A 16,264-nucleotide genomic window follows, 5' to 3' on the forward strand; every position below is an offset into this window, starting at 1 on the left:
TTGGTCTTACTAGACCACTAATACAGATTGAAAAACATCTTGGCTAAATAGTCAAATACAAATATACAAATAGTCAAACACTTTTAAAGGTTTTTGGACGTGTTTGTTTCTTCATCATTCCACACAGGCCTACAGAAACCTTTTGGCCAACATGAAAAACCCAAAACCCCATAGAAAAAAAATCACAGCCCGACAGCGCCATCTACTGGTGTAACACTTGAATTACTGTTGTGTCCAAAGAGGTGTTGAAGTGAAGAGCTCTCACTCTCATCATTTTTTTGTCATCCCCAAACGTGAATTATCTGGTAAACGGGGGACATATGCCTAATTTGGCAGACATTTTCCGCTTAAGCGGCTATGTTTTAGGAACATATTATTCATAACTTGCTCCACAAATAGCATAAGGTTCATAAAAACTCACCGGCAGCACAATATTTGTTGCTGAAATCATATTGTCGGTGTATTAGGGGTTGGAAGAAAATGTTTTCGGGACTCCGCAAAATTGCCGGAACATCACCTTCGACGCAAATTCAATTTATTTACATTTTCAATCTGATTTTTTTTCACTTCCGTAGTCCCAAGAAGCATTGCGCGCGCACGCGCCACTCGTCACCTAGCAACTCAGCAAGCGTCGCGTTTGTGTGTACGTTTCCACGGGGAGCAGTCACGCGCACAGACACGCGCCCACTCGTAAGAGCTGGATCGAGATACTACGTGAATTTTATCTGAGGAAACGTCGTGTTATCGGCAGGCCCAGACAACGGCCGAGAGAAGGAGCTACACCCATTAATGGTGAGTTTAAAACTATAAGAAACACGGGCGAAACAGGAATAGGCCTGAAGAAATATGGTTGAGGAACTAAACTGTCAAAGCTGACATGTCAGCAAACAAATGTTTCTTTTTCCGATGAGCTAGGCTACAACATCTATCTGACAGAAGTTCAGGTAGCCTAGTTTGTCAAAGCTGTATATTATTTTTTAGAGTGATAATATTTATCTGTGTTCGGTAACCTGGTGTGTGTTAAGTTGAATGTGTATGACAGTTGAATTACTTATGGGAGACAATCGAGTACAAACGTATTTTAACAAGTAATCGTATTTAGAGGTTGTGATCAAATGTAACTTTCCCTGTTTCATGTGCACTGCCTTGTCAGTGTGTGTTTACAATATAATTGACCTTGAATAGCTTCCTAATGTCATGCGGCCTGGATACATCTTAATTCCCTTTAAATCCCTCCACAACAGATTGCCAATTGTGAAAGCTGAGTGCAGGTCAGCTTCCGGACTTTTCTTACTCTGATATCCAAGTGTCACTGACACAATAAGCAAACAGGATTTTGTTAAAAAAAGAAAGAAAATAAAAGGATAAATTGAGAAGTGTATGTACACTGTGCAAAAATGATGTCAAATCTTTAAACATTTCCATATTTGTGATTATGAGTAATTCATTAAGTGGGTATCAAGAGTCGTAGAGCTAAATCTGGCTTGGGCACTATTTTTGGAAGGGAGTTCCTGGCCTCAGTCAATGAAATAAACACTAATCTTATTTTGCTTAGCCGTGCCTGGCTTACCTCTATATTTCCTTTAACCTCAATACAGCAGGTCATGTTTTTGCTTAACACACTTCACAAAAGCGTAATTAACAATAGCTGGCAGATGGAAATCAAATCCTTACACCTTAACGCTCAGATTTATTAGGCTTTTAATAAAATTGGGATGCGTGTATATAATTCATTTTTTGCAACCAGTATACCTATTAACCATTATGCAGCCAAAAAACATCTGCTGTTTCATTACCTGTACTGTATCAGAGTACTCGTGTGTGGTTACACACAAGGCAACTGCACTGTAAACAGCACCACCTGCGTTATTAACCTCACTAAAAATAAATTTAACATGAACTGATGGAGAAATTAACAGTTTTCCTAAAACCTTTTGTTTACAAACCCGCTTTTAGGGTCACCTTTCATCATCAGAAAAGGTTATTTGATCATGCACAACTTACAATCCACCCATTTAATAAATTCATTTATATTTGAAGGCTAGTTCAAATAGCCAAAGTAACCTCTGTTTTGTGGAATAAATAAGGGTACCGTTATTTCACTGATTTTACCAATAAAACATGGAAGCACCATGTCCTACAATCTTTAGTCTATAGATTTATGTTTAGTTGCTGGGATATCATGAATTATACATTTTTTGGCACCACCAGGCTCAGACCTTCTCTGGGTCTTCTGTTTGAGAAACTGAACATGTGCGGGACAACTCAGCATGAATCCTCCATGCAAAAGGATAAACTAGGCTTAAAAGGTCCCAGCGAGGCTATTCAGTTTACCTTATTATCTCCAAGGTATTAGACATGCGTTTACATGCATTATGCGTGCATTATTAGACATGCATTAGACAGATGTGATTATGATTTAATTCCACAAAAATAAAGTAAATGTTAAGGACAGTGTGTCGCAACCTAAAATACAACAGTGATGGGGACTGTAATAAACAAGCATGTTCCCTTACATCTGGAACATGATTTATGGGCTGGGCATCCCTGCACTACGATACTTCATTAACAATAGTATGTTGTGACACAATTTTATCTAAAAATTGCAGCTGTTGCAATTTGGATATGGCACATGGCCATATGAGGATTCCAATAATATTTGGATTAATTGTGCAGCCCCAACAGTGTGATCACTGAGGCCTATGGCGTCAATCAAATCCTCTTGCCAGGCAGGGTGTTTGGGGAAGGTAGTGGATGTTGGTAAGCACGATGGTGATGTAACGTCCTATTTACATCCCTGTTTGCCTAATCTGCCTAGGGCTGGCTTTGTCATCTCCCTTGTGTGGTCATGTTGGAGCCTGTGAGACGCACACCTAATCCTCCTCACTGAGGAAAAAACAAGAAGTAGTCATCGCTTGTCTTTGTTCTCAGATCCCTTAAAAATACAGTTTTGTGGGGATTTCTAGAAGTGGGTAAAGCTGTGCGTTTTATTGTATTTGTAGTTGGTGTCTTTCTGCTGCTGATTATTTCTTTACTGTCACTAAAGGATCCCAATGTCACAGTGTCAACTCTTGGCTGACCTACATCACCAGGACCTTTCTAACAACGGATCAGTTACCGCAAGATGAATTTGGAACATCAAGAACTGGTGAGCATCGTGACACACTGGCCGACTGAAAATCCTTCCTCCTGGGAAAAGAAGAAGTCAATTTATCAGTGAACCTGCACTGTGTTTCCTCAACTTGTTGTACGCAGAAGGAAAGTTAACAAGCTGATGAAACCGTCTTGAGAGATGATGAATCGCTACACCACCCTGAAGCAGCTGGGCGATGGCACCTACGGCAGCGTGCTGATGGGGAGAAGCAACGAGTCTGGAGAGCTGGTGGCTATCAAGAGGTGATGATGCTTATCGTTGAATATATCATTTAAATATTGTCTCACCTTTTTATAGATTTATAGGCTGCATTCGATTAGAGTGAAGTTAGAAAATTGAGTGGGCTTATAGTATTTACTTTTCTAGCTAAGTTGAATGAACAAAGCATAAAGGCACCAGAAATCATCCCTTAAATATTACAATTCTGATAGCAAATAAATAAAAATAATGTCATATTAGAATATTTCCGAAGCCTTATATAGAGTACATATCTTTGTTTAAGTTTCCATATATACGTTGGCAAAGGTAATTTCTCACCATAAACCCAAATGTACTGTATATTTCAAATGTAGAACGTCAACTTTGTCTCACAACCTTTTTCTTTTATCTCTGAAGTTTGTCTTCCTACAGTTTTACAACAAAAATATTCCAAAACTACAGCTGTCATATTTTGCCCTGGATAAACATCATACAAAAATAATTTCAAAGCGAAGGGCTCCGCTGGTGTCCTGCCATCACTGGGGCAAACAAACCAGCTTACACACCTTTGTTTCAGCAGCATGGCAGCAGGCCTCAATAATAGATGAGAAACCGGGGACATGCGTCCACCGCTTGATCATTTGGTTACCATGCAAGACAATACACGTGGTGACGGTGAAAGGGAGTGAAAGTAGAGGGAGTGTGTCAGGTTGCTGACATTTTGGAGGGGACGGCTGAAACTGGCAGGTGCCCAGAGAGGTGAAAAAGATATGTGCACGTTCTGTAACTCTTACATAATTCCAAGTAGGAGGGAGAGGTAACGCTGATAAGAGCAGATGAGCTATTGTAAAAGTGTCCTATATAACAGCTGCTGTGTGGTTTTAATGTACATTGCAAAACATACTGCGAAACCAACAACGTAATACATCAACTAAGTCAAGATGTATTTCACACGTAATTAAAGTAGGAAAAAAAACATCATCAAACCTTTACAGTTCGTATCATTTTACAGTCCAGTTTTTGTTGTTTTGTTCCTGACATGAAACGAGCTGAAATTAGAGACACCTTCAAAAAGCTGAATTATTGATGAAGACGGACAAAAGAATTTTGTAAAGATAGTAAGTCTACTGTATGTTGGGTGTAGTCTGTATGCCCTGTAAATGTGGTCTCCTCTGTTCTTTAGGTGGTGCATATTTAATATGTACTCTAAATTTGACTTTCTTTCACAGAATGAAGAGGAAGTTTTATTCTTGGGAAGAATGTATGAATCTAAGAGAGGTGAAGGTACGGATGATGATACTTTGGGAAGGGTATGGGACAGTTTTTGGCAGTAATACTTCCAGAGATGAAAATAAGGTCGCATTTTTCCTGGGAAGATAATGCTGTTTGATTTCAGCATGTTGTACAGCAGTTACGTGAACAAAGTTGCCAGTTACAGTTGCCTGAGAAGCTTTCTTTGTATATATTTGCATTTAGAATATTGCAATTCAACTATATAACTCATGCTTTAAAATGTCCCACAGTGAAATGACAAAAATGCATGCCATATTTATCACAAAAATTCTGCAGTCTCATCATTGTGCACCTGACAGTGTGGCTTTTACCGACTGCTCTTTCAACATCAAACATCACAACATTTCTGACCAAATACCTCAGTATCGATATTGCAACAATAGGGTTGACTTTTAAGACGAAATTTAAGACGATATCTAATTTCATAACCCGATATTGGCCAGACCTACAATAATAGAACGAATCTGTGTGTTATCTCTATAAAAACACGTTATTACATTAAATAACTCATTATTCTTACATTTTTCCATGATTTGTGTCATTAGTCACTGAAGAAGCTGAACCATGCTAATGTGGTGAAACTGAAGGAGGTCATCAGAGAGAACGACCACCTCTACTTTGTCTTTGAGTACATGAAGGAGAACCTCTACCAGCTTATGAAGGACAGGTATGAAGAGAAATACCACACTTTATCATGCAAATGTTTGTCCACGGTGTGTAACACAGTTTTAGTTGGGCATCATTACTATAACACGGCATCTATTTGGAGCCTCTGGGTCATAAGCCTGACTTGGCCAATTTGCCAACAAAAGCTTTAGACACTTATTAACACTAGTATTTGGAGTAATTTGAAGGATCTCATGGGATCGAATGGTTTCCAGTGGAATATTTATTTTTTCTGTCCTCACACCATGCCATGCATTTGGCTCTTCTTTGCACACAGCTGCCACTCAGACTAACACCTTCTCTGGGGGAGCGCTGATATTTTTGCTAGTTTGGAAACCCCAGGTGTGTGCTGCACTTGGTCACACCTGGGATTGTCATCTGTGAAAGGCAAAAAGCAGACAAGTTCAGGAAGCCTGTCATGTTTTAAGTGGTTTAGTCTGTATTTTAATGTGTGTTTTGGCTTATTTTACCTTTTAGTGTGTGTGCACAAAGATCAAACTTATCAATTTTATGTTTACAGAAAAAAATTGTTCCCCGAATCAGTGATAAGAAACATAAGCTTTCAGATTTTACAAGGGCTGACATTTATTCACAAACATGGTAGGTGTACAGTTTTCCCATCGTGCCTTGCAAGTGCTTGCGAGTGGTTGCATACTGCAAGATTCACTGAACAATTACACAGCGTCTGAGAATCTTGTAGTTTGTAACCCTTCATAACCGCCTCATGCATGCACTTTTCAGGATTTCTACTTCTTTTAACTGCTTTTTTTCATTCCTTTTCCTCCTTTCCTTCTTCTTTGCTCTGCTGTTAGAGAGAATAAGATGTTCTCAGAGAATGAAATTAGGAACATCATGTTTCAAGTGATATCTGGGTTGGCTTTTGTACATAAGCATGGTAAGAGGCTTTAAACTATCATTCTTTGCCTGTTCAGAAGTAGCATGACCTTTCAGTTGTTGGTTTGGGTGTATATTGTAAAAAAAATATATACTAAATTGTGATTTAGTGTGACCCTTAGATAGAACAACATAAGTGTAGTACGTACAATATATGTATTATAGGATACATGTTATACTGTATACTTGTTTCAGTGCAATCTTATGCCTACAAGATGTGCCAGAATTTATTTTATAGTAGTGTCAGACATTTTAGCTTTATTCGGCAGATATATTTTAATTTAGTTTTACAAAAAAAAGACACTTTTACATTGTCGGAGATATCAGCAGTAGAAATGTCTGCCACTTTGTGAATATATTGAACCTAAATATAATATACACCCATTCAACAGCCTCTCAGTTTTCCTATTCTTGCCCTTTTTTAAAAATATGTTCTTGTGCTGAATGTAAAATGCTAATATAGAATAGTTGCATTTGACTGTAATTTTATTGCCATTTACACTTTACCATATACACAGCGTCTCAGCCTGATGTTAACTTCTCTACAGGTTTCTTTCATCGAGACATGAAGCCAGAGAATCTGCTGTGCATGGGTCCAGAACTGATCAAAATAGCAGATTTTGGTCTGGCCAGAGAGATTCGCTCCAAACCTCCATACACAGACTATGTATCAACCAGATGGTGAGAGTACTGTAAAGGCATTAATAGCCATCTTAGATACATAACAAAACCACATTCACATTGTTAGCATTATGCTCTGTTTTTATGTTGCCGGCTAGTATATTTGAGTATGTTCTCCATCCAGGTACCGAGCCCCGGAGGTGCTGCTCAGGTCGTCTACCTACAGCTCTCCTATAGACCTGTGGGCTGTGGGCTGCATCATGGCTGAACTCTACACTCTCAGACCTCTTTTCCCTGGGAACAGTGAAGTGGATGAGATCTTTAAGATCTGCCAAGTGCTAGGAACTGTCAAAAAGGTGAAAAGAAACTGAATGTCGAGAGGTGGCAATGATTGACATTTATTCTGGGTTCTAACCAAAACTTGTTGAATGGATTTAAATCATTTCCCCAGTGATGTGATTGAATTTATTTGGGGAAATTATGTTTACCATAGAAACAAATAGAACATAAGTAGGCCAGAAGCAGCGTTCCTCTCCCTGTGGTGCAAAGCATCTTAAGTGTGCTCCATGCTGAACAGGACACGCACTTTATTTCAAAAGTTTTCCCCAAAGCCATTATTATTTTCTCTGATTGCTAAGCAGAGAGCAGACAGAACACAATTTTTGGTGTGTGACCTAGCCTCAAGGTCAGGCATTCAGTGCCGCTGATATATGTGAAATCATTCATGGATGTATTGATTTTAAAGGTTTTTCACAACACAAAAGGATGGATTTCCTTTGCATCATTATACATGATCTATACGTACAGGGCGTAAACTATGTCTCGCACCCTCACAGGGCAAAATGATACAAACATTCTACAACATGGTACAGTACACCATTCACAGCCCTTTATCTTGGTCATATTCCTGAGGGACTAAGTAAAAATGATACCTAACTCTAAAGATGCTAATGGCAGCAAGTAAAATCCATTACAAAATACTGGCTGTCCCACTGCAGGCCTTTTTGTCACACTTATACTCGACCAGAAGACCTACTTTATATGACCTCAAAAAGAATCAGGTGAAAACCTGTGGGAAAATGGTGTGTTTGTTTTGCCATGCAAATGATATATTTGCCTTTTAAAATCAACTCCAGCAAAGTGGTACAGATTTTACAAAGTCAAAAACATTTCCATTGTTCCACATTATAAATATAAACACCATCTCACAACTCTGATCTGAGCGACTGATTAATATTAATAAATAACCATCTGATTGTCTCTTCCCTCAGACGGATTGGTCAGAGGGCTACCAACTAGCATCCGCTATGAACTTTCGTTTCCCCCAATGTGTGCCGACCCACCTGAAGACCCTCATCCCAAACGCCAGCAACGAGGCTATCGCCCTGATGAGGGACTTGCTGCAGTGGGACCCCAAAAAAAGACCCACTGCTGCACAGGTAGGCAAGACCGAACCTCAAATCTAAAGGTCTGGTTTTACAGCGGTACTCCAAGGACTTATGTGGACTTTTTTTTTGTTTAAACCCCCAAAAAACATGCCAGTCCTCAGAGAAGCAATTTCCATTATAGTGCAACACTAACCACTACATGCAGATTATCTGTAGTCCCAATACTGAGACTGCGTTAGTATCGTAATCCCAGTCATTTTAAGTAGTTCTTAAGCTGTACTTTATTCCCTGTGTTGCTGCTAAATGCTCTGCCTCTGCCGGTGTGCTCTGCGTCATACATAATGTCTACAACGCGTGGTCATCACATAGTTAAGACAAAATTTACCCTCCGCTGAGACAGTGGGATTACTCTGTGGGCCCTGAGTCGGAAACATCTTTCCAGAGGGAGTGACGGTGCTTTTCCATTCTCTGCTTACAAAGCTCCCAGGTGAAGGATGCACACCTTGTTACAGCCCATTCTGAGGAAACAATTCAGAATCATTTTAAACACATTTAGGGAAAAAAAAAATATTTGAATGGGATCAAGTCTACACTGCGTGTCTGTCTTTCTGAATTTACGACAATGTCTTGTGCATTGAAGCCAGCTCCCTGCAGGTTTGAGCATGAAATTACACTAAGCTGTAATTCATGTTGTTTTTATGTCCAGGATTAAAGTCCCTGACTCTAGTGTTATGGACTACATAAGGTTAAGGACTTGTTAACTGCGCAAGAAAACAATGTTTGCAGAATATTCAGAAAAACAATCTGTGTTCGTTTCTCTCCCTGCCTAGGCCCTGCGTTACCCGTACTTCCAGGTAGGCCAGATCTTAGGGCCTCGTCCGCAGAGTCAAGAGGTCAAGAAGGTCCAGGCCAGGCCACTGGCCCAGAAGCAGGCCTCGGAGTCTAAGGTTGATCCCCAGCAATCTTCCTCTGAGTCCAAAGCCTCCACATCCTCCTCTAAAAACCACCACCAGCAACATCATCATCAACCTCTTCAGCAAATCCCTCTGCCCCAAACTGAGAGTAAACCAGGGGGCCTCAGCCATGCAGTGAGTGTCTTAATGCAAATCAGAACCTTTAGTCATTGTATTTCATGTTAAATATAGCGAAGGATTTGCCAGAGTACTATTATGGAAAGGAATCCTTGTGGCACCTTTGCATATTGGACTCCTCTTGCAAGGAGTAAGACTTGTGGGACAATTGCATTGTCTGCTTCTGCAGAAAGCGGCATCGCTCGGCAGCGAGAACAGCGTTGGTGGGATCGGGGTGTTGAAGAGTGGCCGTCGACGCTGGGGCCAAACCGTGGCCAAGACGTCAGACAGCTGGGAGGAATCTGACCCTTCAGAAACCGCCGCATCCAACTCCAAGAAACCCAGTCTGGGGAATTCAGAGGAGGACAGGGGCCCTAAGGAGCACCGCCCACAGTAAGTGCTGTAACGTCCTAACAGAACTAGGTTGGCAATTTACCAAAAATGTAAGCACTGACATCTCAGCAGTGTGTTGCAGAATACTAAAAATGTGTTCTACATATAGCTGTCTGATGCAACTTGCATTGCGATGATAGCACATTATCAGAATTATGGAGCATTTTATCATTGTAATATAGTTTATAAAGGATAATATTTATTATATGTATTATAATCTATTAAAAAACAAGGTATTTTTTTGGTCACAGACCTTTAAATGTTGGATTTCTGTTTTCAGGCCTAAAGAGCAGAAACCTCTATATTCCTTCAGCACTGTTACTAAGCTACCAAACAATGTTAAGATTGGCCAAATGGACTCTAATCTCCCAGGATCTGCTGCAAGGCAGCACTACCTAAGCCAGTCACGATACTTGCCAGGTAAGACCGCATAACCGACTGCCAACTGTGTCATCTTTATCATTGGAAAGAGGTCACCATAATGTAGTGCTATACAAGCAATGTTTCCTTTCTCTTTATGGTTTTCCATAATTTCTCCCCTTACTTAAACTTCCATGGAAATGCACTTTCAAGCTTTGTTTTATCTGAGTCAGGTGATTTATTGTGAAACTTGGCTGTTGGGGGATCTAATTACGTTTTGAAAAATAGCCTATGGAACATATTTCCTGTTTGAAAAAGTGCTGAATTTGTCAAGAGCACTCAAATTAGCTGGTGCAGTATCACAAATGTCAATAAATATAGCTCATTAAAACAAAGCATCATCCTCAGTAAGTGTGAGTAATAATTAAAAACCCGGAGCCACTCTGAGATTTGAATGTTTGTACTCGTGAGTTTTCATCATGTAATTTCTGTTGCTTTAAGGGTTGATCGGCAAGAATCAGACCTCTTCTGGAGAGAAGGAGTTGAGTGGCATGACGCTGCGGGACCTGTGGGAGAACTCCTCAAACACTGTAAATAAACCACTCGCTCCCATTGGAGGAGGATTATCTGTCACCGGGGCCAACGCAGGTAAGGACTAATGTTTAATGATGGAGTGTGCAGAGGACAGGGCTCAGGTTCAGCTCAGGTTTTCACCAACATTTCAAAGAATTCATATCCAACAAAACAACTGAGTCATTAGCTTGCAGAGTTGAATGATTTGTGTTCCAGGAGTTCTCCCTGATTAAAAAAAAAAACCTATTTGTCACAAAAAATGGACATTTTAATGCAACTAACATTACATTTAACATTTGTTGATAATATTTTACTTTCTTTCGATGCTTATTTTAACTCTCACCTGAACAAAATAGTTTGAAATAGCACATTCTGTGGATTTACACAGCTGTGAACCTAACATAAAATATGTACACTTGCAATGAAAACAAAACGTTGTAACTCTTTCAGCAAAAATAATATTTTGAGAATATAGCACATTAGCGACAAAATTGGAAGTGAACCCTACTTATTCAGAGAAAAGTGAACGATTACACTGGGACTCGCCTCATTTTGCCATGCAGTGGAAACCTGGCGACTGTCAGTGTCACCTACTGTTACATAATGTGACACTGTCCTCGCAGTGCCACAAAGGCTGTAAATGCTAACGAAGCAGCTAATGTCTCCTGATCAGTAGTTATGGAGCCATTAACAAAGCAGCTTTGGGAGTGAGACTAAGTGTCTGCGACTTTAGAGAAGGGAGTCCTCTATAAATCATTTGTCATGTAGACAGACACACAATATGGGTCCCTGCTGTGCTCTCTTCTTCTGTCTCTTTCTTTCACCTTGTCTCTCCTTCTCCATTGCTTATTCATAAGATTAAGACTGTCGCTGTAAGATCAAGTGCTCCTTAAATGGCCCTCAACTGCACCCCCTGCTCATTTGCCCCACCTCCTAGCACACACACACACACGCACACACACACACACACACACACACACTGTTTGTTTTGATACACCCATTACTCATTACTATAACTCACTTCATTAACATCAAGAAAAGTAGCCCTTTGTTTTGTTTAGCAGCAATGCAGCTTCATCTCTGCTAACATTCACAATATATTTTTCTCTCAGTTTCCACACTAATTTTTATTTTTCTTCTCATTTCTCTGTGATTGCATGCATATCTCCTTCGACTCTACTTTTTGGTGTGAGACTAGAAGAGAATGCCTCTAGATCTGAGGATAGTCCATCAGAGAAAGGTGTTGTTAAAGAAAGAATACTGGAGAAAATTGATCTCTCCAAAGGTATCTGCTGTAATGACTTTATATGAACTCTTTTGTGTTATTTTACAGTTGGAAGTGATAATGTATATTGACTGAAAGGGTAACTTCAGTATTTTTCTACCTGGATCCAATTTTCCTGTTTTTTTTTTCATTTTCATTTTATAGAAGGTCCAGTGGAGACAGAAACGTCTGAAATTGGTCCAGCATTAAGCAGGACTGCTGCAGCCTGCATTTGCTGAACAGGCTGCAATATAACATTAATGGGCAATTATGCACTGTAAGTCCACTAAATGTGCTTGTTTTTGCCACTTACAGGCTCAGATTGTTATTTTGTTTCTGACAACATTATGGCATGGATCCATACAGACATAGACAATTTTGTTAAAGAGTAAGATCATTTTTGTTTAAACAGAAACAGCCAAGAAATTGCTATTGCAAAACACAATAGACTCAATTTACAGTAATTTTCAGATCACTGTAAAACACAATTCATTCAAAGTTGACTAAAACAAAATAGAGCTCTCAAAAACTGCCTTGGTGCATCTATCCACTCTTCTAACAATCACCAACTCTGGTTTGGTTAAAATAAACTCTTAATTCACCCAGTTAATTGTGAAAGCATGCTGGCATACATGCTAAAATTATTAAAAAATGGAGGTTTTGGGGGTTGTTTCTGGTTTAAAAAAAAGGGATCTTACTCTTTAATAAAGCTGTCCGTCTCTGTAGGAATCCTCTCCATACTATTGTCAGAAACTTACAATAAAGGTCTGAGCCTGTCAGTGACAAAAATAAGCACTAATGTGGCCATAAATGCTAAATAAATGCCCCAAGTGATAATTTTGCAGCCAGTTTTACTGCTGTCAGCTGCAGTGGCTTTTTTGTTCTCTCCATTAGTCACTTAGACACAAAACAAGGGAAAATATGGTCCAGGTTGGAAAAAACCAAAGTTACCCTTTGAGTTACTATGCTAAAGCTATTTTGTGTACAAACATCATAGCCATAGTCTCTGTTTTGGCTGATGCAAAAAAACTTCAGGTATTCAGTCCGCCACTTAACACGTGAAAGAACCCAGCTGCTAAAGCCTCTGCAGGAGACAAGGGTACAAATACACAGTTTAACCAGAAAAGAAGAACTCCAGTTGCTAAATAGATGTTAAATTGCGACACAACCACAACATCTTCTTAAGGGAACAATGAGGCTTTTTACTAATTACACTGATAACAATCTGTGGCTGCTGGTGAAGCAGATCGATGGAGTCGCTGGAAAAGCTGAATGACTTCAATCACTTGGCTTTAGTCGTTTGTTTGGGTCCTCAGTAGCTGTTGCATATGCAGTAACCACTTCACGCATGTTCACACAAGCGATTTGTATCAGTAAAGCCAAGTGTGAGAACATCTATTAGGTGTGTTTGCAAACGTTTTCTTAATTTGTATGCTTTTGTTTTTTAAATGGCGCATGTTATTTTAGCCCATATGACGTTATAGAAGTCCTGCTGTATGGGCATCTGGAGGGTGTAACAATAAAACATAATAAAAATCCATGTTTTTCTCTTCTTTTAGGGAACTTTGTAAGCACCAAATATAACCTCTCTGGTGGTTATATCCCTTCATTCCAAAAGAAGGAGGTGGGCTCAGTGGGACAGAGAATCCAGCTTGCACCTTTGGCTGGCCAGCACACAAGTAAGATTATATTTCATATATGTTTAGATAATAAAATGATTCCTATGGGTCAGATAAACTCCCCATTGCTTGGCTCAAAAAGTTTCAATGCTCATCAAACCTTAAAGGATAAGTTTGGTATCTGGGCCCACTTTTTCCATGTTTTTGTGTCATAATGGGAACAACAGTTTTTGGTCTAGTGTTCGGTGTAACTGCTGTTGTGGGCAAGCGGTGCAACAGGCTGCAATATAACCACTTGCGGTATGTTTGCAACACCATTTTACTTCCACTGAATGAGTTGTGCTTGCCACGGAAAGGCTCAGAATATTATTCTAAGTGTCTGACAATTTATGGAAGGGATTCTGACAGAGATAGACCTTTTTGTTTAACCAGAAAAATCCCTCAAATCAACTGTAATTATGCCAGCATATTTTTACATGTAACTAGTTGGTGATTGTTGAAAAAGTGGAGAGACCTACCAGAACTTTTTTTGTGTGTTTTACTTTGTTTCTGTTAACTTTGAATAAAGTTTGTTTTAAGATGATAGCATAAGTGTTTATGTAGGAGGAGTCTGGTGGGTTCAGCAGTTGTGTTTTTTGGGTCTGTTTCTGGTTAAACAAAAAGGATCTTAATCTTGAAAAAAAGAGGTTTCTATCTGTAGTGATCCCTTCCATAAATTGTCTGACATATGAAGGAATAATCTGAGGCTGTCAGTGGCAAAATCAAACACTTTCAGCGGACGTAAATTGACGGTGCTCAACTGCCTGCAGGGAAACAGTCTGATTTACCTCTTGCTGCTGCAGCAGTTCTGCTCAATACTAGACCTTTTTTTAAAATGAGGGGATGAGGGGAGCAACAATGAACAAATTACTGGGGAAAACAGGAAAGTGTAGTATGTGTTTAAACAAAAACTGCGATTTATTTACAAAAAAAAGGCTATAAACATATACAGAAAGCCTTCAAAAATGTAACCAAACAACTTGCTTTATTTTAAAGAAAGGAAATCTAAATGTACACTTAACTGACTAAAACGATAAATACAAAAAGTTCTTCACCCTCCCTCCAGAACGGGAGAAAAGATCAGAATTCCCAGTACACTGAAACTAGTTTCTTTAGTCTTTAGTCTGACACAACACGCACACACACACTGCCACACAGACCCACAAGCTCCAACTACTAGTTTTTCTCAGTCCTTTTAAACTGCCTGCTCCTCATCAGCAGAATGAGCACAGGTGTGCTCAATCAATCTGTGCACGGTGAGGAGGACGGCACCCGGAGAAGCACACACAAAAAAGAAACCACGATCACATCATCAAAGATAAGGCCTATGATGAAAAATACCAAACATACCCTTTAAATACATACTTTTGAAGTGTTGTTTAAGAATAACGGCTCTCTTGTATGGTCATTCTATAATCAATCACTATGCATAAGCTGTCCCTAACTATTCCTACTCTTTCACTTGTTCATTCACTGGACCTGTATATATATCTCCTCTTTCTTTATTCTTTCAGTCAATCTTTCCTCTTCTCCTGATAATAAAAAAGAAAAATCAAAATCTTCAAAACCCAAGCCCATATCCAACTCATCTTTGAGTGAAACTAATGAAGGTATTGCCATTTTCTAAAAACTGCTCATGTCCTCGCTTGAGTCCTTGTGTCCTGTCCTTCTGTATTGTTTTCCTCATCCATTGCTTTTGCTGCCTCTTTCAATAGCTGTCTTATTACTTTTGATGCATTAATGATTTCAATCCTGTTAATTTTTACCTGTTGTTCATGTGTCTTGCATCACATTAAAATGCTTTCAATAAAGACAAATACCAAGCTGACTAACTGCCATGTTCCTCCAGATTACGAGGGCTGGAAGAGAAGGGCAGACAGGACTCAGATGAAGGGGAGCAGCTACTCAGCGCTGGGGAAAACCTCTGGAAATCTCCTGACCAGAGCTCCCGCTGTACAGCCGGTCCACGGCAGAGTGGACTGGACTTCCAAATATGGTGGAAATCGGTAGCTCAGAAAGAACGTGATACCGCTTTTACTACTTGCCAGACTGTGTTGCCTGGTGGTACACATCTTTTGCTTAGGAAGATAACCTGAAGTGGAGTTTAAAACACTTTTAAACCTGGAGGAAACTGTAAGTTCCCTGAAACAGCAAATCCAATATCGAGGTAGCTAGTAGAGGACAAATAGTAGTCACAAAAGATGTACATCCCGCACTCTCTGAGGAGACATTTTTCATGCCATAATGGCATAGTTTTGTTTTTCAGAAAGCCTGAGGGAAGTAGCAGCTAGCTGTGAATGTGCATGGTGTCTCTGTGTTTTGGAGATGACGGTTGCCATGACGCTGAATCAAGACTGACATTGTCTGCAAGACAATCCCACTGCATTCCTGAGGGATCCAGTGTGAGCCAATTCTACTGTTAGTGTTGGGATATTCTGAGTAGGATTTTAATGTAGCAAAACTTTTTTTACTTGTAGTTTTTATTGTCAAGTATTGTTTTACTACTGATGACAAAGCAGTCATTATTAACGGTTCCTGCGATGCTATGTTCTGCTTTTATTCTCATGAAAAAGGAAAAAAATGAAGTGTAATGGCTACAAACTTGTTCTGTGTACTGATAACTGCACACCTCTTTGTATTATGCAATGAATTAACTGAACATTTTGTAAAACTTTTATACAAATAAATATATGAAAGTCCATGATGCATGTGGTCAGAGAGGACAAGACAAC

General features: G+C 39.5%; 1 protein-coding gene across 5 annotated transcripts; it reads left to right on the top strand.

The window, feature by feature from the left end:
* The first annotated feature begins 683 nt into the window (after positions 1 to 683).
* On the top strand, positions 684 to 16,187 carry mak (male germ cell-associated kinase). 5 transcript variants are annotated; one of them, XM_042510351.1, is made up of 16 exons: positions 684 to 792; positions 3,047 to 3,148; positions 3,256 to 3,396; positions 4,582 to 4,636; positions 5,191 to 5,312; positions 5,832 to 5,911; positions 6,754 to 6,886; positions 7,011 to 7,182; positions 8,098 to 8,265; positions 9,045 to 9,302; positions 9,475 to 9,677; positions 9,958 to 10,097; positions 10,539 to 10,685; positions 13,434 to 13,553; positions 15,047 to 15,142; positions 15,382 to 16,187. In XM_042510351.1, the coding sequence occupies exons 3-16, from the start codon at positions 3,293 to 3,295 to the stop codon at positions 15,540 to 15,542; spliced, it is 1,959 nt and encodes a 652-aa protein (XP_042366285.1). In that variant the 5' UTR covers positions 684 to 792; positions 3,047 to 3,148; positions 3,256 to 3,292; the 3' UTR covers positions 15,543 to 16,187. The 5 variants fall into 5 exon arrangements, with proteins under 5 accessions (XP_042366285.1, XP_042366287.1, XP_042366283.1 ...); XM_042510353.1 differs by having other exon boundaries at positions 3,259 to 3,396; XM_042510349.1 differs by lacking the exon at positions 15,047 to 15,142.
* Positions 16,188 to 16,264: the final 77 nt, after the last annotated feature.

Source organism: Plectropomus leopardus, chromosome 21 (assembly GCF_008729295.1).
Source record: "Plectropomus leopardus isolate mb chromosome 21, YSFRI_Pleo_2.0, whole genome shotgun sequence".
Taxonomy (NCBI): Eukaryota; Metazoa; Chordata; class Actinopteri; order Perciformes; family Serranidae; genus Plectropomus; species Plectropomus leopardus.

Excerpts from the sequence above, each read along its gene's own strand:
- mak (XM_042510351.1), top strand. The coding sequence starts at position 3,293 with ATGATGAATCGCTACACCACCCTGAAGCAGCTGGGCGATGGCACCTAC. Across the intron at positions 9,303-9,474 it reads CAGGGGGCCTCAGCCATGCA|AAAGCGGCATCGCTCGGCAG; the intron begins GTGAGTGTCTTA and ends CTGCTTCTGCAG. Across the intron at positions 13,554-15,046 it reads TTTGGCTGGCCAGCACACAA|TCAATCTTTCCTCTTCTCCT; the intron begins GTAAGATTATAT and ends TTATTCTTTCAG.